The sequence below is a fragment of the Mirounga angustirostris genome, unplaced genomic scaffold (assembly GCF_029215605.1).
Source record: "Mirounga angustirostris isolate CCGP_5_RB_7025 unplaced genomic scaffold, mMirAng1.0.hap1 SCAF_1, whole genome shotgun sequence".
Taxonomy (NCBI): domain Eukaryota; kingdom Metazoa; phylum Chordata; class Mammalia; order Carnivora; family Phocidae; genus Mirounga; species Mirounga angustirostris.
In genome coordinates this window covers 161,385,973-161,413,885 of record NW_026991709.1, presented here as the reverse complement: position 1 = coordinate 161,413,885, position 27,913 = coordinate 161,385,973, and the positions used below count along the sequence as shown (strand labels likewise).

At 40.9% G+C, this 27,913-nt stretch overlaps 1 protein-coding gene across 1 annotated transcript; it reads right to left on the bottom strand.

Moving 5' to 3' along the window:
- CCDC174 (coiled-coil domain containing 174) lies at positions 1 to 27,913 on the bottom strand. The gene is made up of 11 exons (XM_045904274.3): positions 27,722 to 27,913; positions 24,972 to 25,076; positions 24,160 to 24,260; positions 19,521 to 19,579; positions 17,100 to 17,277; positions 13,985 to 14,080; positions 12,835 to 12,977; positions 12,382 to 12,476; positions 8,393 to 8,525; positions 6,576 to 6,722; positions 1 to 5,583 (listed from the first exon to the last, which is right to left on the bottom strand). The coding sequence occupies exons 1-11, from the start codon at positions 27,857 to 27,859 to the stop codon at positions 5,285 to 5,287; spliced, it is 1,494 nt and encodes a 497-aa protein (XP_045760230.1). The 5' UTR covers positions 27,860 to 27,913; the 3' UTR covers positions 1 to 5,284.

The window sequence follows — 27,913 nt, the reverse complement described above, 5'->3', positions numbered from 1 at the left end:
TATGTTTACTTTGGTCACACATCCCTTAAAACTTATGTAGATTATAATTGGAAGCAGAGATATAAAGCCTCTTCTAAGGTAAAGATGATTTTTGTAAATTATGAAGAAATGCTCAACATCCCTAATCATCAGGGAAATGCATATCAAAACCACGATGGGATATCATCTCACACCTGTTAGAATGACTATCATCAAAAAGACAAGAAATAACAAGTGTTGGAGAGAATGTGGAGAAATTGGAACCCTCGTACACTGTTAGTGGGAATGTAAATTGGTGCAACCACTATGGAAACCAATATGGAGGTTCCTCAAAATATTAAAAATAGAATTACTGTATGATCCAGGAATTCCACTTCTGGGTATTTATCCAATGAAAACAAAAACACCAACTGGAAAAGATATCTGCACCCCCATGTTCATTGCAGCATTATTTACAGCAGCCAAGATATGGAAGCAACCTAAGTGTCCATTGATAGATGAATGGATAAAGAAAATGTGACTCACATATATAATGGAATATTACACAGCCACAAAAAGAAGGAAATCTTGCCAGTTTCAACATGGATGGACCCTGAGGGCATTATGTTAAGTGAAATAAGTCAGACAGAGAAAGACAAATACCATATGATCTCTCTTATAAGTGGAATCTAAAAAAACCCAAAAAACCAAAAAGCCAAGCTCACAGAAACAGAGAACAGACTGGTGGTTGCCGGAGGGAGAGGATGGGGGTGGACGAAATGGGTAAAGGGAGTCAGAAACTGCAACGTTCCAGTTATAAAATAAATAAGCCATGGGAATATAATGTACAGCATGGTGACTATAGTTAATACTGTACTGCATATTTGAAAGTTGCTAAGAGAATAGATCTTAAAAGTTCTCATCACAAGAAAAAGAATTCTGTATGTATGGTGATGGATGGTAAAATGGTGATCACTTTGTAATATATACAAATGTCAAGTCATTAGGTTGTACAACTGAAACTAGTATGTTATATGTAAACTAAACCTCGATAAAAAAAATCAATTCATTTTTGGAAAGAAGACAATAAATCCTGGGTCCCCTGCAAAGATAGCAGTGCCGTTCTCAGATGTATTTGTGACCTGGGAGAACTGGGCTGTGAACAGGGCCTACTTTTGTGTTTCTAGTTTACATAAACAACCCTGAACAACATGTACAGAGAGGTGTGGGGCAGGGCAAGGGGCATTGAGGGGTCAAGTGTCTAAAACTACCCCCCATGTTCAAGTTCATGGAAGCTTCATTGCTGATAACGATCAGAAAGAGAAATAGAAAACAACGTACCCCAGTGAAAATGCTTACCACCAGGCAAAACTGCCACCAAGCAGGCGAGTTTTCAGAGTTAGGAAGAACGTGGCAGTTAGAAATGTGGTGGAGAAAGAAGCTGTTTAAATTGAGGTTGACAGAGAATATTTCTGACCATTCCCATCACTGGACAAACATGCACTTAATAATATGCATGTGTATATAAATGCAGCCCAGGATTTATTAAGAAACACAGTAACAGATCAATACTGGGCCTGAGAGCCAGGTTTTCATTAAAACGCCTTGCTTCGTTTTTTTCCAGTTTTCCTAGACAATAATGTACACCTATTACATCATTCTCTCCCCCCGACCCTAAACGTTAAACATTAAGCTAGATGTCCATAACCTATACTAGCTAAATGCCTCACCAAGGCAGCTCACAAGGGCTGGGTGGAAGGGCCAGGGGGTTTCATTTTCTCTCACGATTTTCAGCAGGTCAACAAATTCTAATTATCATCACTTACCTTAGCCATATAGCTTTTTACAGGAACTGCTTGATATATAACTGACTTAGTTCAATGCACTGGCTGAAAAAGAAACTAAGCACATATGGCGTGGCTCCTCTATGTGGTATTAACTGTAAAGACCAGTACCCACCCCTGTTCCAAATTCTAAATTCTACTGCCTCATCTCGATGTCACAACAAGGTTAGCTGAAAACCATCCTGCAGGCTGCACTGTGGCTTTAAGAGGAAATAAACGATCCCACAAATCTTTGGCAAATGTATGGCTAAACATAGCAGCAATCTCATGTATATGGATTTAAAGTTTCTCCTTTGGGAATTTTGCAAGCAAACAAAATGATTTATTTAGCCAATTCAAAGGGACTGTATCAAAACACACAAAGGCCTAGAGGAAAGATTACAATGAAAACAAATAATTCAAAGCAATTTCTGATCCAAAACATTTCGCTTAGCTCTACAAAAAAATGAATAAGGTGTGGTCATGTTTTCACGACTCCTTGCCTCCGAGTTAAACACTGCCGTGAGAATAGCTTGCGTGCTTAATGCATGCCTGGAAGAAATGTTTATCAATCCTTTAGTTACTAAGGGAAGGGTTATGTGTAGTCAGACCCTGAAGCCTATAAAAACAGATCAGAGTTGTGCTATGCAGCACAGTAGCACTAGCCTCGTGTCTTCTAAGCATCTGAAATGTGGTTAGTATGACTAAGGAACTAAAATTGTATTAAGAACTGATATTTGATTCAGTTACTGGCAAACTCGGAAAGGTTTGTGTGTTTGGAACAACTTGGGTGTGTGAATCTACTTTTTCACTGTATATTCTAAGAAATATAAATATAGACCAAGTACTCCTGATGAAAATTTAGCATCTGAATTGAGATGTCCATCAGTGGACATACAGATTTTTTAACACTTGGTGTGAAAAGAAATATAAAATATTTCAGTATTTTTAATATAATTAAATGTTGAAATAGTCTGGATATACTGGGTTAAAGTATGTCATAAAATTAATTTCACTTTTTTAATGTGGTTCCCAGAAAACTGAAAACGGCTTACATCATATTTCTATTGGGCGGTGCTGTTGCAGAGTGAAATCTGAAGTCTTGAGAATGCTGGCGCCATCTGCTGGATACACATGTGCAAAACAGGCCCATGAGAAATGGTAAAACCAGAATTGCGTCAACACTTGAACTCTGGGTCTGAAAGGCAAGAGGATGTAACAACTGGGCTCCCGAAACACTAAACTACCTGTATGCTAAGACAAAATGAGAAATGTTTATATAGTCTTGAAATCCTAGAGAAAATGACTTACAGTTACTAGTCGACAGTGACCATGAGCCAACGTGCAGAGTGCTTTGCCGTCCACCTTAGGTTGGGCCATCCTGGCGACAAAAGGTTATTTGGGGATCCCTCTCATGACCACTGGCTCCCACAGGGCTTACTGCTGCCTGACCAGACTTCCTGTCCCTTCTCCACAAACAGTCTCTCAAGTCCTTCTGCTCTACCTTATAACCATACCCTCTCTCCATCTTTCTCATTTGTCTGTTTTCTTCCTTCCCTTCTTCCATTTTTTTTGATTCCAGTATAACTAATAATTCTATTTTTTCTTTCTACTATTCCAATTTTTCTTTTTCTGTCTCCTCTCCCTTCGTCCTACAAGCTGTTTCAGTTGGTTTTGTAGTTTTAGTTCCTATGTTTAGGTCTTCAATCCATTTTGACATTGGGTTGGTTTTGTTTATGGCCCAAGTTATGGGTCCAAATTCATTCTTTTGCGTGTGGATAGTCAGCTGTCCCAAAATCATCTGTTGAAGAAGCTATTCTTTCCCCACTGGATGGCCTCGGCACCACTGTCAAATATCAATTGACTACAGAAATATAGCTTTCTTTTTGGACTTCAGTGTTAGTCCATGGATCTAGGTGCTTATCCTGTCAGTACCAACACTGCTTTGATTCCTGTAGCTTTGTAGTAAGTCTTGAAATAGGAAGTGTGAGTCCTCCAACTTTGTTCTTTTTCAAGATTGTTTTGGATATTCTGGGTCTCTTCAATTCCATACAAATTTAGGATCAGCTTATCAATTTCTGCAAAAAGGTGGCTGGGTCAGTTGATTTTAATGTATTATTTTTAAAAAGAGGTATTTGCCTGATCAGACTGACAGAATGACCCTTAGGACAGGCAACTTTACCCTTGGCACAGAGTTCAGAGGTTAAGTTTGCAAGAATTTGGGATTTTTGTCTAGTACTACTTGATATTGGAGTGACAAGACTGAGAGCAGAGGGCACTGGAGAAATCGAATTTGGAGCAAACATGAGCCTAAACAAGCTACATTTAAGTCCCAGAACTGCCGTTTGATGCCACAGGACCTTGGACAAATCGTTGACCCTTTCTGGGCTCTAGTTTGCAATCTGTAAGGAGCACTCCCATCAACACCACTGAAACTATGTGGATCAGAGCCCACTGGAGTAGAGGCTCCTTCTGGCACTTGGAAGATCTGCTCTAGCATGTTCTTACAGAATTCACTGGCCTGGGAGGCAGCCATTGGAGCCCTATGGGCCTGGTGGCCAACTCCCACTGCTTGTCTGGAGCTGAGAAGACACGGAGGTGCAGCAGGCAGAGGACGGGATGTATTCAGGCACAGGAAATGCTTCCGGAGCTCTGCTCACTAACTCACTGGTAGTAAAGATGAAGAGACCTCCCTGCCTCTCACTCCAGCCCAGGTCTATTTTAATTAGACTTCTGAGGTGATGTGGCTCCTGAAAGTGATGAGGGCCTACAGGGGGCACAGCAGAGAGACAGGCCCAGCTGAAAAACTAACCCTTAAGCTAAGGAGCCTCTCACTCTCTGACTCAGCGAACAGCCTCCAAATGGGCCCCAGGCACTCCACACACAATGAATGCCCATAAGGCCTGTGTGCTGACAATAAAAGTGACTTCACCTTCTACCTTTCTGGATTATGAGGTTCTCTTTCCTGGTCTTCTTTATCATTTCAAATGTTATTGCTTAGCAGTCCACCAGCTTCAGGGTCCCCTTAGAGACTAAACCACTTGCCCCACACAGTGTCCCCTCATTTGCCACTTTGACAGGCAAACATGCCTCCTGACAGATGCTCCATCAACTGATATGGAAGCTGAATCGTTGGAACAAAGAGAGCTGCATGCTAGTATTTACAAAAGGAAAGGAATGGAACGCTTAAATCAAATAAGCCAAGGGAGTGGGTAGGAAACAGGATTACAAACTCCTCAGGGTCATATTATGACAGCTTACACATAAATCCAGGCAGACAGGTCACCATATCAATCAGAAAGAAATGAACAGCCAAGTGGCCACAGAATTCCCGAAGTACCATTCACTTTCTTCCTTGCTGACAAACCCAACCTGAAGTCTGTATCATCTAGGGAAAGGACAGGAGGAGAAAGATACTATTCTGTCTCTAAGTTATATTTTCCCTAATTTGGGAGAAAAAGGCACCATCACAGTATAGACCCAAGTGAGAATGGTTTTGAAGTTCATGTCACTTGTTTATAATATGATATCATATCATCCAGAGTTTCGAAAGTGACTGTGGCGGCTTGTGGTGGCCTGCTGGGGGCGGGAGTGGATGATGTATGTGAAGAGCTGGGGTCATGGCTCTGGCCAGAGCGCTGTCCTGAGTCACTCTGTGCAGGTGCAGGTCTGTTCCATGTCTGGCTACCAAAGGTACCAGTTCTCTTTTGACCCACAAAGTAATCTGATGGTGGAGCAAACTCAGGATCTCTCTCGGCCCGGAGATCTGACTGCCTCTTCGACCAGTACCCAAAGGAAAATTCTAGTAAAAATAAGAAAGAGTATTATTAGAACTGATCATTATTACTTCTCTATTATTATATATTAAAAGCCAACTCCCATTCTCTGGAGAACAAGGATAGCAATAACATAATATAAGGTCTATGTAATGCCTACAAAAATATAAGGAAAAGGGAGTGCCTACTTCCAGATGGGGAAAAATTCAAGGAAGGCTCTGTGGGGAAGGCTGGTAGGTTCTGGAAGTATTGCCAAAAAGGCACTAAAATTATAACTGAAAGAGAAATCTAGAAAAATCAAACCCTCAGATTATTTGCTTGACATGATGTAGGTACTTCACAACCAAACACAAATTTTGACCTTTATTGAGTTTTAGAAGACACAAAAAGACACCTGTCCAAATCTCATTTGGTATTTCAGCTCTACTGCTAACAGCAGCACTAACCTAAGGCACTCGCCTATTTGCCTATCTTTTACTTGACACTTGGACCTCATCAGCTCAAACAGCATGAGCTAATGTACTATTCTAACCATCTCGTTTGAAGAGACATAAATCATAGCCTCTTCCAACAAGAAGCTGCTGTGGGCATCACGGTGTACAGATGCAGACTATTTTCAACTGAACGTAAAGGAGACGCTAAAGAACACAGAGGACATTAAAATACCAAACCTTGTAAGATTTTTAAAAGTGGCTCCTGAGAAAGGGCATTCCAAAGCTGTAAAGCCACATGGGGGTAGCACGAATTTACAAAACTTCACCCAGTGCTTCTAAAAAATTGTCCTTTTGAAATGATGTATTGTAGACCCTGGTCTTTTATGATCACACTTTCTAGTACCCCTGTTTACAAACAGCTAGTGCCTGGGTACTAAGAAGAACCCAGTCGAAAGATCTGGAGAATTCCTTAAACCTCAAGGGACCACTAAGACCCATGAGAATCATACTGAGATGAACCAGAAAAATCTGTGCAAGGCCCATCACTGGAAAGGATTTATACCTTGAAGCCCATGCCCCCTTACCTTTTCCTCTGTCCCACTCTCGGACATGGGGCACTCCGGGCCTGGTATCCTTCCTCTCCTGAACAATGACTTCCACTTTGCTACTCTGGGCAGCAGTACGTGGAGTTGGCACAGCCTCTGGTTCTGGTGGCAAAGGTCCAATAACATCTATTTTTTGCCAGAGAATAAGACATTATTATAGTAAAGCTTAAAGCTATTTAAAAAATAATCAATAAATATAACACGCTAATCTTGAGAGTAAAAGCAGTAACTAGTATTTGATGAGCACCTATCGTGTAATTCTTGTAATAACCCTAACAAAGTCAGTATTGGTTTTTCTACTTTATAAATGAGGAAAATTAAGCTCAGAAATGCTACACAAGGAGAAATAGACAGAGCCAGGATCCAAACCCAGGTTGGATGGATTTCAAAGTCTGTGTTTCCCACTATGGCACCCCGCTTCCCCAGACCAACAACTGAAGGGCCAGAAATCCCCAATTACTCAACTAAAGAAGGAGTCTCAGACAAAGCAAGGGGACATAGGGTGATGAAGAGCTGACGCATGGCAACAGGCCGCAGGCTATTCACCTTTGGCCAGATTTTTAAAGAAAATGGGTTTTTAAAAACCACTGTGCTGGCACTTCACATGTTGTGGAAATGACAGATGTTGAGGAGTAGAGCAAAAACAGAGAAACAGTATGCAGAGCTTAACATGTTTCAGGGACCTAGCGTCATACAAAACGGCACTGGTGACTTCCCAATTCCTCAGTGTTTCTGGTCTCCTTTCAGAGCTCAGCTGAAGCTGTGTTCAGATCTGAAGATGGCCAGTGGCTTGGCACAGGCCTCTGTTAGGGCTGGAGAGGCTGGTACATGCCCCTGACACCCACACCCCCTTCTTCCTCCTGGGAACACAACGCCCCCAGTTTCAGCTGCGGGTGTGGCCACCTCACTAGACGGGCCATTCCCCAGCCCCCTGCAGCTGCATTCGGGCCAGTGGGATGTAAATGCGTGGGTTGTGTGTGCCTTCGATTCACATTCCTAAAGAAGCTGGTTCCTCCCCCCTCCTTCCCCTTCCCTCGGGCTGGGCTGCGAACAGGTGCTAGGGAACAAGCCTCCACCCTGCAGGTAGAGCAACACTCTAGGGATGGCAGAAGCAGGAAGACAGGAAGAAGCTGGGCCTGGTTGACCATCTGGAGCAGAGCCACTACCTGCCTGAAAACCCACCACCTCTAAAGCATTAAAATAGAAAACAGACTTCCACCTTGTGTGAGCCAGTCCATGCAGGGGTCTCGGTCAGCACAGCTTAGCCCAGATTAGGGTAACTCACACTGCAGGCAGCAAGCCAGCAGGAACACATGTAACAGTGTTTCCACACACTGTGACCTTTCGTGAGCCATCCAGGCTCATATTTGTAAATTCTTTCTTTTATCTGATTTTGTGAATATATTTCTTCTTTAAAATAAATGAATGTATAATAACCAAAAAACATACAGCTATAGCAAAAGAAATTCGGTCCAAAACGTGTGTGTACAACTCAACTTTATCTTAAAACATCTCTTCTCTCAGTTAAGTCTGTTACTAAAAAACCATGCCGTTCTATGAAGTAACACAATGTCCTGTTTGTTAGTATTTTTGTCTATAGAAAAAGATTCTTTGGAGTGTCACCCTGCACCACTCTGGTTATAAAAACCTGTTCCTGGCAGTACCTCAGAGGTACTCTGCTTGCTTAGAGAATAAAACGAAATGACTCCTTTCCATATTGCCAGTCCTACTTGTTGAGACATCAATGGAACTAAAATTTTTCCTTTTGAAGGTCAGATACATGCGCCATGATATACCTCTATTTTCTTCCTCTGCTCCATCTTCTTTTGACTTTTTCATCTTTTTTTGTCGGAGTTTAGCAAGTCTTGCTTCTAACATAGCCTTTCGCTTTTCCTTTATGTTCTCTCGTTTTGTTCTCTGATCTGTTGTCTGAATACAAAAGAAAATTAGAACATTATTTACTGTAAGCCAAATTCACAATATTTCTGTTTAAAGGGATGAAATAATTTATTTTATTTTAAAAAGAGGCTAATTGGTTTTCATGCCACCTCTAAGAAGCTAGCCTTGAGCTCTTCAAAACGCAGACCTATGAGGTCCTCTTATACAAGCCCTCTGGGTGTGTTTTCTAAGTTTAGCGAGTGTTCACAGAGCATCCTGGAATCTTCACATTCAAGGAAACCAACCAATTCTGTTCTACTCCTTAATCCCTTAAATAAATCCCTTAAATAACTCTCTATTTTCTTACCCAGGCCACTCCAAAAGTACCATATTTAAAACCAAATTTAAAACATCAAAGTTACATAAGTTACTTCTGAGCAGCTATAATTTTAAAGTCTGAAACACCAAAATAGAACAGCAAGTACCTTCGTGAAACTATAAGAGCATTCTGATACTGATAAGTAATAGTGATAAAACTGTCACTATTTGCAGAAGACATGATATTATATATAGAAAACCCTAAAGATGCCACCCAAAAACTGTTAGAATAAATGGCTTCAGTAAAGTTGCAGGGTACAGGGGCACCTGGGTGGCTCAGTCAGTTAACCATCTGCCTTCAGCTCAGGTCATGATCTCAGGGTCCTGGGATCTAGCCCCATGTCGGGCTCCCTGCTCAGCGGGGAGTCTGCTTCTCCCTCTCCCTCTGCTCCTCAGACTGCTTGTCTTCTCGCTCTCAAATAAATAAATAAAATCTTAAAAAAAAAAGTTATGGGGTACAAAATCAGCATACACAAATCTGTTGTACTTCTATAGGCTAATAAACTATCGGAAAGAAATTAAGAAAACATTCCCATTACATCAAAAAGAATAAAATGCCTAGGAATACATTTAACCAAGGGAAACTAAAGGCAATTATGAAAGAAACTGAAGACACAAAGAAATGGAAAAATACAGCATGCTCATAGATTGGCAGAATTAATATTGATAAAATGTCCATATTACCCAAAGCAATCTAAAGATTCAATGCAATCTCTATCAAAATTCCAACAAATATTTTTCATAATAATAGAACAAACAACCCTAAGATTTATATGGAACCACAAAAGATCTTGAAAAGCCAAAGCATTCTTGAGAAAGAAGAACAAAACTGGAAGCATCAGGCTCCCTGATTCTGAACTATAGTACAAAGCTATAATAACTGAAACAGTATGATATTGGCATAAAAACAGACACAGAGATCAGCGGAACAGAAAAGGGAGCCCAGAAATAAACCCAACCATATATGGTCAATTAATTTATGCCAAAAGAGCCAATAATATATAATGGGAAAAGGACAATCTCTTTAATAAATGGTGGGAAAACAGGACAGCCACATGCAAAAGAATGAAACTGGACCACTATCTTACGTCATACACAAAAATTAACTCAAAATGGACTAAAGACTTGAACATAAGACTTGAAACTATAAAACTTCTTGAAGAAAACATAGGCAGTAAGCTCCTTAACATCAGTCTTGGCCATGATTTTTTGGATGTGACACCAAAAGCAAAGGCAACAAAAGCAAAAATTAGGGCGCCTGGGTGGCTCAGTTGGTTAAGTGACTGCCTTCGGCTCAGGTCATGATCCTGGAGTCTCGGGATCGAGTCCCGCATCGGGCTCCTTGCTCAGCGAGGAGTCTGCTTCTCCCTATGACCCTCCTCCCTCTCATGCTCTCTCTCTCTCATTCTCTCTCTCTCAAATAAATAAATAAAATCTTTAAAAAAAAAAAAAAGCAAAAATTAACACATGGGATTACATCTAACTAAAAAGTTTCTGCACAGCAAAGGAAACCATCAACAAAATGAAAAGACAACTTACTGAATGGGAGAAAATATTTGCAAATCATATTATCTGATAAGGGATTAATGTCCAAAATATACAGAGAACTCATACAATGCAGTACAAAAAAAAAGTGAGAAAGAAAAAACCCACAAAAACCAATCTAATTAAAAAACAGGCAGATGAGAAAAAAACAGAAACAAACAAAAACAAAAAAACAAAAAACCCCCAGGAGATAACCTGAATAGACATCTTTCCAAAGAATACATACAGATGGCCAACAGACCTATAAACACATGCCGGACATCACTAATCATCAAGGGAATGCAAATCAAAACCACAGTGAGATATCACCTCACACCTGTTAGAGTGACTATTATCAAACAGACAGAAAATAAAAATTATTGGCAAGGATGTAGAAAAAAGGGAACCCTCGTGCACTGTTGGTGGGAATGCAAACTGGTGCAGCCACTGTGGAGAACAGTATGGAGGTTCCTCAAAAAATTAAAAATAGAGTTACCATATGATCCAGCAATTCCACTTCTGCATATTTATTTGAAGAAAATGAAAAAAAAACACTAACTTGAAAGATATCTGCACCCCCATGTTCACTGTAGAATTATAGCCAAGATATGGAAACAATCTAAGTGTCCATCAATGGATGAATAAAGGCGTGTGTGTGCATGTATGTGTGTGTGTGTTTATATATATGTGGAACAGAATATCATTCAGCTATAAAAAAGAAGGAAATTTTGCCATTTGAACAACACGGATGGACCTTGAAACCATTATGCTAAGTGAGATAAGTTAGACAGGAAAAGACAAATACAGTATGATCTCACTTATATGTGGACTCTAACCTCCACCCCCTCAAAAATCCCCAAATACAAGCTTATAGATACAGAGAACAGATTGGTGGTTGACAGAGTGGGGGGGAGGGGGGAGGGGATGAGTGAAGGGAATCAAAAGGTACTTAAACTTCCAGTTATAAAATAAACAAGTCATGGGGATATAATGTAGCACATGGCAACCACAGTTAATAATACTGTAACACATATTTGAAAGTTGCTAAGAGAGTGGACCTTACAAGTTCTCAACACAAGAAAAAAAATTTTGTAACTATGCGGTGATGGATGTTAACTAGACTTAACGTGGTGATCATTTCCCAATAGACACAAATATTGAATAGTTATGTTGTACACCTGAAAGTAATATAATGCTATGTGTCAATTTCACTTCAATTAAAAAGTAATAATAAAATATCTGGTTTACGGCTATAACATTATTAAATATCAGAAATATCAATCTTTAATAAAATTGAAAATTTGATGCACTTTTGTCCATCACTGCTCTGAGTATTAACTATTAAATAAATATAACATTTTTTTTTTTAAGATTTTATTTATTTGTCAGAGAGAGAGAGATACAGAGCACAAGCAGGAGGAGCGGCAGGCAGAGGCACAGGCAGTGACCTAGGCGTCCCTAAATATAACATTTCTTTAAAAAAAAAAAGCCATTCTGAATACCAATTTGAAAAATAGACTGTGGGGTGCCTGGGTGGCTCAGTCAGTTACACGTCTGCCTTCGGCTCAGATCATGATCTCTGGGTCCTGGGATGGAGCCCCACATCAGGCTCCCTGCTCAGCTGAGAGTCTGTTTCTCCCTCTCCCTCTGCCCCTCCCCCTACTTGGTTCTCATTCTCTTTCTCTCTTGCTCAAAAATTAATTAATTGACTTAAATAAATAATAGATTTTTTTTTAAAGATTTTATTTATTTATTTGAGACAGAGAGACACAGCAGAGAGGGAACACAAGCGGGGGAGTGGGAGAGGGAGAAGCAGGCTCCCCACTGAGCAGGGAGCCCAACGCAGGGCCTGATCCCAGGACCCTGGGATCATGACCTAAGCCGAAGGGAGATGCTTAACAACTGAACCATCCAGGCGCCCCAATAGATTGTTTTTGTAATATGGTGCAACAAGAAACCAATCGCTCAAATACTTCTTAACATCAATTCTGAATTTAATTTTTACCTGTTCACGCAGCATCTCTAATGTTTTCATCTGCTTATTTCTCAACTCTTTATCTCGAGCAAAAGCAAAATATCCAACACCAAGTTGCCGGGCCTCTGAAATGAATCAAATTATTCAAAAGATTAGAGTTTCCTGATTAATGAATTAGACTCAGGCTAACTTTCCTACCAAAGCTAAAAGAAACGCAGTGATATTTGGCACAAGTTTAAAAAAAAAAAAAAAAAGCAGCTAAGCCAAAAAAATCTCCTTGTGATTAATAGACCCTCTGTAGGAATGATATTCCCAATATGAGTATTCTCTAGGCTATGAAGTGAACAAAGGAGATATTTTCAATTTCAAAATCAGAATCTTTTATTTCTATATAAGAGCTGCTGCTTTATACTTCCCTTTATGCTTGCCATTAGTTCAAGATTAAAAAAAAAAAAGATTTAAAAAGCTGCAAGATGATCATACCATTTTCACGAATGTCTTCATAATGGATGGGCCCCATTGGCCTTTTCAAGGCCTCTCTTTCTTCTTCCTCCCATTGCTGGCGCTGAAGTTCTTTTCTCATATCTTCGGATAATAAGGTTTTCTCATTAGCAGGACTAACGAAACTAGTAAGGGAACAGAGCAAAACTCTTTAGATAAGAGCCGTGAGACAGCAGTGCTTCTCTTCACACAATAAGGGAGTTCAGTAAGCTGGATCATGGACAAGCAACTTCCTTACAGAAGTTTCTGACCCAATACCACTGGGAAACTGCAAAAACAGTCTTAACCTTTCTTTAATCAAGCAGCTGACTTGTTACAATAGCACACCAGAATCTTGCCTCAGCACTTGAGACAAATCCCTTTCCTTTCCACCCTGGTTCTGGGCTAAAGGGGAGGAGGCAGCAGAGCCTCCTATGCATGGTTACCTGCACAGGGCCGAGGAAGCTGCATCATGCTGCAGTCTGGGTAGCGCCCCCTGGCCTCTCTCAGATAGCTCAGGGCTTCTGCATTTCCTTCCTTGTGCTGACCCCAGGCCTATCTGAACCTAAAGGACTTGGACAAGGTGGACCTTCTCCCACCATTTTCCTCATAAAAACTGCCCTTGGTGAGGGCAATTTTATTCCCTGGAGCATGGGAACAAGTTATCTCTTCGATGTGTCTTAGGCCCTGTAAAAAAAAATCTAGCTATAAGGCCCTTACTTTAAAATGCAAAAATGTATAAAGAAAAAGTTAAAAAGCTAACTACCTCTCTGCTCCCACTTGCTATGGGATAACCAAGTATACATTCCTAAACATCTTTCTCCACAGAGGTTTGTTTGTTGGATTGGGTTCATTCTATATTTTTGACTCTGATATGAAACACCCTTCCAAATAAACAGATACAGCTCCAACTCATCCATCCGTTTTAGTAGCTACACAGTATGGGTGATTAACTATTCAGGTTGTTCCCTGAGTGTGTATTATGTGTGTATGCTAGCCACAAAAGTGTACTTCAGCAAATATTTTTGTATGTTAAGAAAAAACCTCCTTACTGGACCATCAAAAATAATGAACTAAAAGCAGCCTCACTCACAAAACAATCCCTGTGTCTGCATTTCAGACCTGGGCAAAGCTTTGCATATCACACACTTACAGCCTCCCTTGAAGATTTTTATCCATCTCCAGCAAATCTGGCAAATCCTTTTTCATACAGCGCCGAGATCGTCCTAAAGAATCCACATAATCCACCCTGAAATAAAAGTGAAAACATGTGAAGGCAGCTTTGTACATGACATATGGTTCCCTAAGTTAGGGAGTTGGTGTACAATAAAAAAATTAATGTAAGCCTCAGTACCAAGAAAAACCCTCCACCTGAGAGACCATTACCACTGATAAGAACATGATTTTTAAAGTTTAAAGTTGACACACAATAAGCTCATTATGCCCTTTATTAAACATTAGGTTTAGAAACTGCAGAAAATGATTGATCATGTATGTCTCTGATTTCAAAAATAAATACCCCATATAGACCCTTGCTGCAACATCTCAGAACTGACTTCAATCTGGTTTAGACAATTCCCCATATTTTATCAGCATCAGAATAACCGAGCTCTGTACCATTCTCAACTTGTTCATTTTCTCAGTCTTCCCAAATCTGATTTTTTATTCTTTTATTTCTTCTAATTGGTACAGTTCTTTCCAATTAGTAATTTCTCAAGTCATGATATTTTGAGGACCCATTAATTAGGAGGAAGCCAAGCAACACACATTTTGTACTGCAAAAGCATCCTGGCAGTGGGCCAGTCTATTATCTTTTACTTAGTTCCTCTTTCCTCATCTTTGCCCAAACTAGACAGCCAAGAGAACCAGGCAGACGGCAAGGCAAAATGAAAGACCAACTTCCCACAACAGGAAATATGGACAGATTTTCACAGAAAACATTTCAATTGCATTATGATGCAACAGATTTTTTTATTGTTTAATTATGGGCAAGGAATTTCCCAGGCTTTAGCAGGGTGCTAAAAACACAGAAAGGGGTCAGTACTGCTCATGCAGCTCAAGGTCAGAGTCTCACATATGTGGCTTTGCTTTTGTTAGCAGTTTCTTTCCTCTTCCACATGCTGATTCCAATTGTTAGCCCATGACTTGAAAACGGAATGTTTGAGAATCTACTACTATAGTCCTAGCGCTACTTACCACAAGAAATAAAACCTCCTACTGCAGAAAGCAGTTTCTTTCCCACCCCCCCCAACCCTTTTTCTAATGAATAGAAAAAGAAAATCATCTAGCCAGATGGTCTGAGTAATTATTTACAGTATTTTTGCGGGAAGATTTTCCACCACCTGGAACTTAACTACCAAAAGGATTTTACAAGTAGTTACAATTCTGGAGCTTAATTTAAAAACAAAAAGTGTTAGAACTGCTTGCAGTGCGTCTTCCTTCACCATATGGTGGCATGTGACACCTTCAATTGCCCTCCAAACTCTTCAAATCACTGACAAATTGCTTGTAATCATACAGGCATTAGTAAGGGAAAAAAAAGACATTAAACCTTTCAAAGGAGATGAGATTTCTGCTATGAAAAGCAATCATAGGCTATTCTGTTTCTGAAGAAGGTCTCTAAAATGTACAGATCCCATCAAAACAGAAGTGGCAAGACAGTAGTCAGCAAGTGCTCTGTGTAATCAGCAATCACTGAGCAAGCCCCAGGGAAACAATTACTTGAGGTACAAGAGTAATAAAGGAGGACTCAGAGTCATGTCATCTTCAACGAGCTCCGGGGGGAAGTTAAGGCATGTGCCCATGAAACACTTCCTAACAACAGCAGGGAGGATATAAAAAGGACCCAAAGTTTGTCTCAAATCTTCTTCTAGTAATGAGGCCAGTTGTGTGTCAATACTAAATAAAAGGTTAAGACCCAAAGGAGCTGGAAGCGTATCTAAGTGCTACCAGAGTCCGGGTGAGGGAGAAATCACTCACACTAAAAGGATGAGGAAAAGCATCCATGGTAGAGACTGCGCTGTATGTGCTTTCCTTTGGATTGCTTGTACCAAGTATGCAGCCAGAAAACCTAGCCCAAAGATAAATTTTTAGAAAGCAGCTAAGCAAACATCTGTTCTATCCCAACGTGAATGTTGTTTCTGGACCACTGGGAACACCCCCAGTAGTATGAAGATGTGGGGTCCCTGTGATCCTCAGTAGCTGGCACTGCTCTCTCATGCTCATCACCAACTCCTGCCAGCAGGGCCAATAGCTGACAGAAGGTCAAGTGCTACAAACCATCTTAAGCAGTTCCTTGTTAAGACCACAATAATGAGACTATCTGAGCCTGGAAGGGAAGATGCACAGGCAGGAGGGTGGGCAGGTAGGATTATTCCCAGTCTTAAACAAAGTGTTAAGTAGAGAATCATCAGAAGGGAATTTTCATTCTGGTCTCTTTACTTATTGACGTATTGGTCTCATAAAGAAAAGACAAGTTTGGCTTCCCCATCATTCACCTACACGTAGATAAAATTCAGGATAATTTCAATAAAAGTTTACGAAAGGTCTGCTTCTACTCCACAGACAGCAGTTTCTTGGGTAGCTTAGAATACTCTCTGATTTCCAAGGGAGTTTAAGGCCAAACAATCACCTGTTTTACAGGTGAGAAAACAGCCTCAGCAAGGCTGGAACTTGATCAAGGTGGTATTGCCAGTGAAAGATGGAGCCAGTGCTACGCAGGTCCAAGGTCCGCAATGCGTCTATCTCACTGCTGGAAAAGGTCCCAGCCACAGTAAGGTTTACTGGACCGGCTCTGGCTGCCTCTTGTCTATGGAAATGAACATCGCCAATGGCTAGACAGTGACTCTCCCTGTCTGAATAATGACATGGGCAGCAGCCTGGGTAACAAAGGAACATGCTTCTGTCTAAACAACTCTTCCACGCCAATGAAACAGGTGTATTAATGCCTTTTGCACTTGGCTCAGTCTTGTAATTATTTCTTCTTTGGAGTTACTGTTTCTGCATCTGTAAATCCAATCTTAAAAGAAAGAAAACTGAGGAAGAATAAGAAGTGGTTTGGTAACACGCAAACAAATACACTTTTGGAAAATAAATACAAGTTGGGGCACCTGGCTGGCTCAGTCGAGAGAACAAGGAATTCTTGATCTTGGGGTCGTAAGTTTGAGCCCCATGTTGGGCATAGAGATTACTTAAAAAAAAAAAAAAAAAAAAAAGTAAACGCAAGTCTGAGAATGTTAACATGACCAAATTGTGTCATTATCACCAACCATTCTTCACTGGGGTCCTGCGGAGGAGGTATATCTTTTTCAGAAAGATTTTCTTCATCATCATCTCTTTCTGCTGCCTTTCTAGAATCTCTATTGGCACCAAACACCTCCATTTCTTTGTGTTTGTCTATGATCTTCTGCGTGAAATCCACAAGGTACATATCCTCCACTTCTTCATCTAAGACAGAAAAATCAATTTTCAGATTTTTGACATTCTTTTCAAAGAAGTAAACCACAGATGGAATTGATATGAAGCAGTCACATTCACCACTGGGCAGCTACACTGGCCCTGGACAGTTCACTAGTCGATGCATCCACCACCCCCGGCACTCCCTGAACACTTCAAAGACACAGAGCCACCATGGACCTGACAGGGAAGCTGCAAATAGGCCATCAGAAACACATACCACACAAAAAAGTCTTAAAAGTGCTTAAAGTCTTCTGTTGCCTCGTCAACAGAATGAGAGAGCAATACGGTCTTGGAATGCAATTTTAAGATCAAACCTTTTGATTTCAAGAGACTCATCCACCCGATGATAAAATGCCGAAGCAGAACTGCAATGCTCACGCTGCCAGACCAGAGCAATAGACCTTTGTTGCTACATAGTCCTCCCCAATTAAGGGGCGACATTACTTAGTCCTAATTATACTGCCATGGTATAGGTTTTAAGGATCACTGTATAGGGTAAAAGAAGTCATCTGAATTCTTTTCAACCTGATGAACACCACTTTCAGGCAAGGCATAGTGCGAGGATCTGCAGGGCACACAGAGACGTGTGGCTTGTGATCTGCCTGAGCTAAAACATACACTGAAAGTTAAATAACAATCCACGACTTTAATTTAACCCAAGATAGTTGATGTACTCAAAATAAGGTTTATGTGAAGTTTCACTATGCTGGATTTTATTTTATTTTTTTTTAAAGATTTTATTTATTTATTTGACAGAGAGAGACACAGCCAGAGAGGGAACACAAGCAGGGGGAGTGGGAGAGGGAGAAGCAGGCTTCCCGCCGAGCAGGGAGCCGGATGCAGGGCTTGATCCCAGGACCCTGGGATCATGATCTGAGCCAAAGGCAGACGCTTAACGACTAAGCCACCCAGGCGCCCCACTATGCTGGATTTTAGACAGTCACTTCAGTTCTTCTCTGAGGACAGTACCGAGCTGTATGGAGCAGACACTAGGCTCCATGTCCCCAGTACTGGTGTTGAGCCCCAGTGTAGAGGGGAGAATAACTGAGGCTCCAAAACTCAACTTGCCCAGACACGTGGGGCCACTATGCCCATCAGGGCCTGCTGTTTTGGACAGAACCAAATCCCCACATCCACAGGCCTTTGGACCTGATTTCTTGATTAACAATACAAGTCAAGTTTGCATCAAAAGTAAAAGACTTTAATTTTTTTTAAAGCCACAAAATAACTCACATGAGAAAGAGATGTGCATTCCCAGAGCAGAGTTATAAGACCACATAATAGTGAGGCCTCCCGGTTAAAGGACACCCTGCTGCTTCTTCAGGAAGAAGACATGGCCTCTCCCCATGTCCCCTAGCTTTGAGAGTGCCTGACTCTCCCCCACGGGGCTCCCTGCCATGCAGGGAACATGCCTCTGCCATCTGGGAAGAGGGAGTTTGGCTGTCTGGGTAGCCAATGACCAGGGTTCCAGCCCTGCCTCTCTACTGCTGCCCCCTTCCCAGCCCATCAGGCCCAGCCACGCTAGTCTGTCCTGCCGACACTGGCCCTCTCCTCCCTCTGAGGATCTGCTCTCACCACTCTTCCCCTGCAGAATCCCTTTCTCCAGCTATCCAAAGCCTTTAAGACCCTATCAGAGCCTACCTTCTCCCTAAAGACTTCCCTACATGCCTTTGGCAATGAAATACACACTGCCTTGTAAAATCTCTTCTGCTATCTAACTGTAGGCTGGGTTTTATTTTTCTGGAGGGTATGAGGAAAGGGGGATTTTTTTATTATTTTAGAAGGAATTACAGGCACATCACAGAAAAAATAGAAAATAAGGAAAAGGAAACATAACTCCAACACGCTGATATACCCATAACTCCTCTCAGTCTTTTTTTAACATAGTTATAAGAGTTTATAATGATAGTCTATTTAGACCTCGTTTCCTACCTTTGCTTCAGTCTGCATCATTGGCCTCCATTGATGACGACCCCCTTGAGGGCAGAGGCAGAGAATCTGGCTTACACTGCCCTTGTTTGTCCCCTTAGAGCACCTAACACAGCCTGGCCCACACTAGGCAATCAACAATTACTGCGGATTTTCTTGTCTCCATGCCAGCAGAGAAAATAATCTGTATTATTCCTTCAATTTCCTCCCTGTTCTTACGGTTATCCTAACAAATAACAAAATACTATAAGGCTGTATAAGTTACAGAAAATAGAGAAGTATAAATAAATTATTGTGTTTACCTATAAAGTCTCCTTTAGTCATTTTCTCATATAATTTGGCTTTTTCTTCCAATTTCTCCCTAGAGAAAAAAAGACAAGTATTAGAAATGGTCCAACACCTGCCACTCCTGCTAAGGCTGCCTGCGTGTCGTGCCCTGCACAAGAGGCCCGTCTAATGATGCAGCGGCTGTACCTCGAGCTGACCACCCCGCCCTAAGGGGACCCTCAGACCCAGCGACGCCCGCTTTGTCGACTAAGTGTCAGTTCTGTGAGAACAGGCCCATGTTTCTCTTATTCATGACTGTAGCCCAGGGCCTAAAACAATACCTGGCACAAGTTCTCAATCAGTACCTGAAAATAAATAATGAAGTAAGATTCCAGATGCAAATGCCAAGTACAACCTAAGTTAAATGCCAAAAAAAGGAGAGAGATGTCCAAACAAAAACATTTTCTATACACAACCTTCCAAACAGAACACCAAATTCAATGAAAACTCTTTGCATTACTGTTTTCAGACAAGGGTCCCTGGTCATCCATGGCTTATTAGGCTTCTCTAAGGTAGCTAAAGACCAACTTCTTACAAGTCTCTTAAAAATATAGTATCTGACAAATGTAGTGATCCGAAGGGGCACCTGCACCCCGATGTTTATAGCAGCAATGTCCACAATAGCCAAACTGTGGAAAGAGCCCAGATGTCCACCGACAGATGAATAGATAAAGAAGGTGTGGTGTGTCCGTATATATATATACAATGGAATATGACTCAGCCATCAGAAAGGATGAATACCTACCACTTGCATCGACAGGGATGGAACTGGAGGACATGCTAAGTGACATAAGTCAAGCAGAGAAAGACAATAGAGGATCATTGGGGAAGAGAGGAAAAAAATAAAACAAGACAAAACCAGAGAGGGAGACAAACCATAAGAGACTCTTCTTAAACAAAGGAAACAAACTGAGGGTTGCTGGAGGGGAGGGGGGTGGAAGGATGGAGTACCTGGTGATGGACATTAAGGAGGGCATGTGATGTAATGAGCACTGGGTGTTGTCTAAGACTGATGAATCACAGATCTGTACCTCTGAAACCAATAATACATTATATGTTAATTAACGGAATTTAAATTTTAAAAATGTCAAAAAATATATATGTATCTGTTTTATACAAAGCATGAATAATTTATTTGTGACACACAGCTAATAAAAAACAAACATCAACCCTGGTATTTCAATAAAGCAGCCTCTCTGCTCACATTAATTCTGATGACGTTTATTTTTTAGTGGGTACAGACCCAGTAAGATGGCTGGCAATTCTCTATTCTGGAAATACTTAATGATGGCAAAGAGAAGTCCCAAAAAGGTCATCTGAGCTTTTGCCTGTGAAGAATCACACTTAATCACAATGGAAAATTTCATTTCTAATGGCGTCCCGAGACAATAAAGTCCCTTGGTCACACGGCTGTGTGCTCTGGAGCGACTTACCTCACCTCTCTTGTACCCCCAATTCCTAAATCTGGAATAGATGAAAAAAACAGCACTCCCTCTTAGGGTGGCCATGAAGAGTGCCTAGACCACACCCGAAAGCTTGCCATCAGTTACGGCATGTGCTTCTCTGCCATCTGGGTCAGAAAGAGTCCTCTCCCATTTTACACATTCATTCCACGGGCACTGCTTCCAGGCCTCCTCTGTGCCAAGCACTGTTTCAGGCACCAAGGGCTCGGCAGTCAACAAGACACAGTCCCCACGCTCATAGAGTTCTTGTTATAGAAGGGGAGAAGGACAGTAACGAATCAATGAGAACGAGGATTTCAGACAAGTGCTGTGAAGGGGAGGAAATAAAAGCAGTTTTCACCACTGGAGGCCCTTCAACTTCCAAAAGGTTAATTTGCCCTATATCAGAGGGGGCTTAATGTAATAACCTCTGTCATTATAGACTCTTACTTTTTCATGAAAATAAAACTTTAATTAAAAAAAACAAAACACAGGGCGCCTGGGTGGCTCAGTTGGTTAAGCGACTGCCTTCGGCTCAGGTCATGATCCTGGAGTCCCAGGATCGAGTCCCGCATTGGGCTCCCTGCTCAGCGGGGGGTCTGCTTCTCCCTCTCACCCTCTTCCCTCTTGTGCTGTCTCTCATTCTCTCTCTCAAATAAATGAAATCTTAAAAAAAAAAAAAAAAAAAAAACACACACAAAAACAGGTGTCAGGACAGAGTAACCGGGCGGACACTAAGCTAGAAAAGGAAGCCCGGGGAAACCTTTTTGAAGGTGACATTTGAGCTAAGGCTTATAGAGCAAGAAGCCAACCATGAGAGGATCTTGGGAAGAAAGCAAGTGAGGCAGAGGAAAGAGGAGGTGGGAATGAGCTTGGTATGTTCAAGCAGAGACCAGAGCGGTGGAGGATGCTGAGCACAGGAGAGAGGGGCACAAAATAAGGACAGAGAAAGGCAGGTACAGGAACGCATGGGAAAGGATAAGGAGTCTGGATGCAGTGTAACAGAAAGAAGATGGCAGAAGAGTCTACAAATGAATAATGGAGATCAAGCAAGATATCAGAGAAATGGCCACTGGATTTAGTAGATGAGGAAGTCATTAGAGATTTCAAGGAATAATTTCTTCAGTCGAGTAAGAAAGAAGGAATTCAGAGGGCAAGAGCATGGGACACTTATCTGAAACTACTATGTGCCAGACACTACATAACTCATTTAATCCCCTCAAGAGCTCCAGGAGCTGAGTATAAACTGCCTCACTTCACAGATAAGAAAAATCTCAATGGAGAAGTAACTTGCCTAAGGCCTTACACCCTCATGGGACTGCCCCTGCCTGTTTTGAGCTCTGCGGAGACGCAGAAGTCCTGCAGACCAAGGAAAGACTTGATTCCTCACAAGCGCAGTGAAGCCAAAGTATTACGTTAACAGGTCATTGAACAGAAAAAAAATCACAGCAAAGTACCCAGGGAAACTCTGTTATACAGAGTTTATACATTTATAAAGAATAAAAGATTACAGTACCTTTCAACAAATTAGAATTCTGAGAATATGTCCAGTAGGTGAGAAAGATGTCTCAAAAATTAACATATCCCATGTCTGCTGGGAACAGGTCAAGTGCCAAGAAAAACAATCCCCCAAATGTGCTAATATCCTGCCTCTTTTTTTCAGACCCAGAAGAGCTGAGCAACCTTAGCGACCACTGTTTGCTACTGCAGTTTTTATTATGCAATAGATCCAAAAGGACATGAGTCATGACAGACATTAAAACTTGGGGTTCTCTCTGAATCTAGACTGATACTGCAAATAAGGGAGAGTTCTTTACAGAAGAATGTCAGCTAATAAATGGAATGAAAGAATTAGAAAAATCATCACTTTGAAATCACCAATGTAATAACGATGTGGAAATATGTTGGTGAACAAGCATAGTCTCAGAGTTTCCCTCCTTAGATTATTATTAATTACAAATGGGGACAAGCACCTTTACAGTGGAAAAATCTAGCAGGCCTATCTTAACTGAGTGATCAAACTTTATCACCAATAAAAACTCAAACTGACATTGTGAACCTCTTGTGATCCAACAGGAAGGACACACCATGCACATCATATTCTTAAGCAAAAGCAGTTAATGTGACTCAATCAGATTATGGGACACTGCGGATCAACAGGTCTGGATTCTTCAAGAACAGCAATGGTATAACAGACAACAAAAAGGCATGGGAATTAGTCTAGATTAAAAGAGACTAAAGAAATATGCCATCTGGGGTGCCTGGCTGGCTTAGAGGAGTGTATATCTCGATCTCAGGGTTGTGAGTTCGAGCCCCACGTTGGGTGTAGATTACTAAAAAAAAAAAAAAAAAACTTTAAAAAAAAGAAAGAAAGCCATGCTATAACCAAAATGTCTCCCTCTTAAAGAGAAAAAGAAAGAAAAATACGAAAACTAAATTCAATGTGCAATCTTTGAATTCTGGATTAAATTTAAAAAAAACTATAAAGGACTTAATTGTATCAGGATAATTGGTGAACTCTGCCTATAGACCATATAATAGATAATATTATTTTATTGGTGTTAAATTTCTTAGGTATGACAGCATTATCGTAGTGATGTAGGAGAATGTCCTTGCTCTTAGTGGATACATACTGAAATATTTTGAGGCAAAGTATCATAATGTTTAACAAAGTTTCTCTATACACACACAAAGAGGAGAGAAAGAGAGAAGCAAAAGCAGATGTGGAAAAACATTAATTGGTGAACTTAGGTAAAAAGTATTAGAAGATTCATTGTACCCTTCTTTCAACTATTCTGTTGTTTTCAAGTTTTTCAAAATAAAAAGCTAGGGGGAAAATTTAGTTTCTAAATGCTACTGTCACATTACCTAGTAGGCCAGAGCCACACCACCACGCGGACACTTCTTAAACACTTGTTGATGATCTTAGAGCCTAACAAAGGCTCAAAGTGGGACTCTGTTTCATCTTTCAGACTGCGGTTATGTCTTCTCTTAAGACTACAAATACATCTGCAAATTATATTATTCTTAGAGTCTATTTTATATTTATAGAGCATATGACTGAAAAGATGACAAAATTAAAACTGTAAATCCAGAAGCCTAAAAGTGGAACTCTCACTTCTTTGCTTGGGTAGCCTCAGAGGCAACTACAGTTAGCAGAGCTTAACTTTACCTTGCTTTGTCTAAAGTCTTCTGTTCCTCGATCTTCTGTTCTGCATCCTTCTCAGCTCGATTTGAAACTCCTGCATTCTGTTTGCTCCAGATACTTGGTTTCTGCAGCATATTTATTTAAAAAGACAAAACAGAACCAAGTGATTGCAAAACAAAAATCTCTACTTACACATCGGAAGAAAAAAAACCGGATTAGATCTTATGAATCAATGGAGAAAACTAGATCTGACAGCCAACCTATGTCGTGCAAATAGACTATACAAGGAAAAGCTAGTGCTGAAAAAAAAAAGCCCTAAATTATATAAAGAATTCCTTTACAAGATAGTTACTTATCTATTATCTCCTGAATGATTACAACTTAATTCAATAGATTTAGTAATATAAGTAATAAATACCACAACCTATTCACAACTGTTAAAGACCCTGACATTTTCTGCTATATTGCTATATTATCTAATTGTTTATCTGTTTGGATTAATAATACCTATACAGCTGATCTTCCATGAGAATGTACACAAACCACTAATTAAAACATGCACTCTTAAAAAAAAAAAACAAAAAAAAAACAAAAAAAAAAACACATGCACTCTTCCAAAAGAAGAGCTAAGTAATTATAGTACTATAATGCTCTAATTTCTTTTAAATGCTCTAATTTCTATTTTAATATAAAACATTTTATACACATGGTCAGCTACAAGGGAGTTTCCTTTATTTTTTATATGTAGCAGAGACCAGGACATTTTCAAAAAACCTAGGTATGGTATAATTCCCCCATATTTGGAATTAATGGAGATAACTAGATCTTATTTTTACCTTATTAGTTGTTTTTGGTTTTCCCAAAACGCCAGAATCTTTGAGAAGTTTTTCTTGTTTGAATTCTTCTTGTTTTCGGAAGAGTTCAGCCTTAAGGTCTACCAACTAGAATAAAACCAATAAGCAAACAAAAACATTTAATTAATTCTAATGACTGACTAGGTTTCCAAGTTCTTGTAATTCTCAAAGTAAGATTTAAAGTTCCTATAAATGGACAATAATGGATACAAAATTAAATGTCTGAATGTACAAAATAAAACCAAGTCATACTGCATTCCAGTTCTGTTGGTAATGTATTTCTACCCTAACCTTCAATACTGGGCTAAGGGGAGAGTGATTAAGCAAAGTAAATGAAGTTTGCATCTGTTAGATTCACACTGAACTAACAACTTTAAGGGACACCTGGGTGGCTCAGTCGGTTAAGTGGCTGCCTTCGGCTCAGGTCGTGATCCCAGGGTCCAGGGTCCTGGGATGAAGGCCCACATCAGGCTCCTTGCTCAGCGGGAAGCCTGCTTCTCCCTCCACCTGCTGTTCCCCTGCTTGTGCTTTCTCTCTCTCTCTCTGACAAATAAATAAAATCTTAAAAAAAAAAAAAAAAGAACTAACAACTTTAAATACCTTCTCTCTGCCTGACACTGTACTTGGCTTTTTTATACTGTAATCTCATTTAATCATCAAAATTTATTATTTCTGCAGAAAAATGTCTTTGTTCAGCAACTATCTGAGCACTAAAGAAAAGGACACAAACATGAAACAGACATTCTCCTGCCTCAAACAGTTACAACCTAATTAAAAAAAAAAAGGTAACTTAAAATACCAGTAAAATGTAATAAATGACTTCAAGAGTGGAAGAAAACAGGGGCACCTGACTGGCTCAGGGGGTGAAGCATGAGACTCTTGATCTTGGGGTTGTGAGTTCCAGCCCCACATTGTGTGTAGAGATTACTTAAAAAAATCTTTAAAAAGGTGGGGGGAGGTGGTAGAAGAAAAGAGCATAAAAGTTCAGCTACAGGAGCATTTCCTTCTGTCCACAGTGATCAGAGACAGCTTTGAGCTGAGCCTTAAAAGATAGGCAAGGGGCGCCTGGCTGGCTCAGTCAGAGGAGTGTGTAACTCTTGATCTCAGGGTCATGAGTTTTGAGCCCCATGTTGGGTGTAGAGATTACTTAAATAAATAAAACTTAAAAAAAAAGAGAGAGGCAAGATTTCAACAGCCAGAAATAAAGTGGATTGAGTGAATGAGAAGAGCTCCAAGTTTATGTATGTTCTAGAAACTGTAAGTTTAGTTGAATCATAGGGTTCAAGAACAGGAAAGGCCAGGGCAAAGGGAACAGGGCAGTTGGGTGAATATCCATGCCTATCTCTCACTTGTACCAATCACCACTGTGTACTCCGCAAAGAAAGATAAAATGACAGTTCCCTTTTTAAAGGTCCAGATACAGCTCCCTATAAATCAGATACTTATAAAGCCCAGCATCACAGACTGACTTCTAAGGGAAATCAAAATGACTGAGTTCAATGATCTATTTTGGAAGACATCAATTTAAAAGCAGCCTTGGCAGGGATTTAATAACGCTAAGGGCAGTTTCATCCCAGGACATACTAAGTTTCTAAACACAAAAACTTTAGTCCCTTCTTCTGAGCCTTCTTCACTGTAACAATTTTCTAGCCACACATTTTCCTCTTCTATGACTACTTTTGAGTTTTAAAAGGAAGATGCTCTGAAAACTACCCATTTCCAGATGGCATTTCTACTACGGTTATTGCTAAATTTTAACCTGTCAGGATAGAATAACTTTAATATTTATAGCTTTTTGATTCCTTAGGCGCAACCATAATAACCAGTACTAATTTTCAATATTAGACAAGGAAAAGAGACTCAAATATTGGGACACACAGTGGTTTTCCTTTGCACTCCCTTTGCATCCTAATACTTTGCAGGTAATTGAAGATTAAATCAAAGATTAGGCAATTTGCTCTCATGTGACAGAAAAGGCAGTAGCTCTGATGACAAACAGCCTGAGCGCGCCAGTTCTATCACTAAGAATTCTGTATGCGAGATGGGGAAAGCCACTTTCCCTTACGGGGCCTCAAATTTATCAGCCATAAAACACGGATATTAATAGCACCTACTCTCTAAAGCAGCTGAGAGGATTCAATAAGACAATGCACAGAAACGTACTCCGAGCAGGTTTTCTTCCCCGAAGTAGCTACTTTACCAAAACCGCTTACGTCCTGCTAGACCTTACAGCCCGCAGGCACCGCAACCTATGAGCGCATTCACAACTGTTTAGTTCCTGATCGGGACGCTGGGCGCTCTCGGACCCGGGGAATAAGTCACCCTCGCTCATGTTCTGGGAGGACCTTGCTGGTCCCCGGACTGGAAAGGAAACGAGGAAGGGGAATGTGTCAGCACGGCAAGCACAGAGAGAGACAGGACTGGCAAGGAGGCCTGGCCCGGCTGTCGCAGAGGGGAGGCAGGGACACTCTTAAACGGGAAAAGACACCAGGTTCAGGATCTAAGGAGGGGCTCCTGGTCCGGGTGTACGTCCGAGGGGAGAAGCCAAGTACGGGGTCCTGTAAGTAAGAAAAGTTGGCCCGGGTCCCCAACTGAGAAGAGCCAGGCCTGGGTTCCTGTTGGAGGGAAGGCCAGGTCTGGGTCTCCCGAGTGAAGAAACAAGGTCGAGATTCTGGTCTAGCGGACATGAGGAGAACTCGGAGCCCCGTAGCATCATTTGTGCCCGCACTCACCGAGGAGGCCGTAACATCCAAAGGCTTTTTCCTCCGGTCCATTCTGGCGCCAGAGCGTCTCAGCGCAAAGCTGGGCCCCGCACAGTCTCCCGCAGGCCTCAAATGCCTGGGTTCGGCACAACCGGAAGTGTCTGTCATAATAGCGACGATAAGTATGCGACGCTGGCGCCATCTTGGAAAGGTCCGATGTTG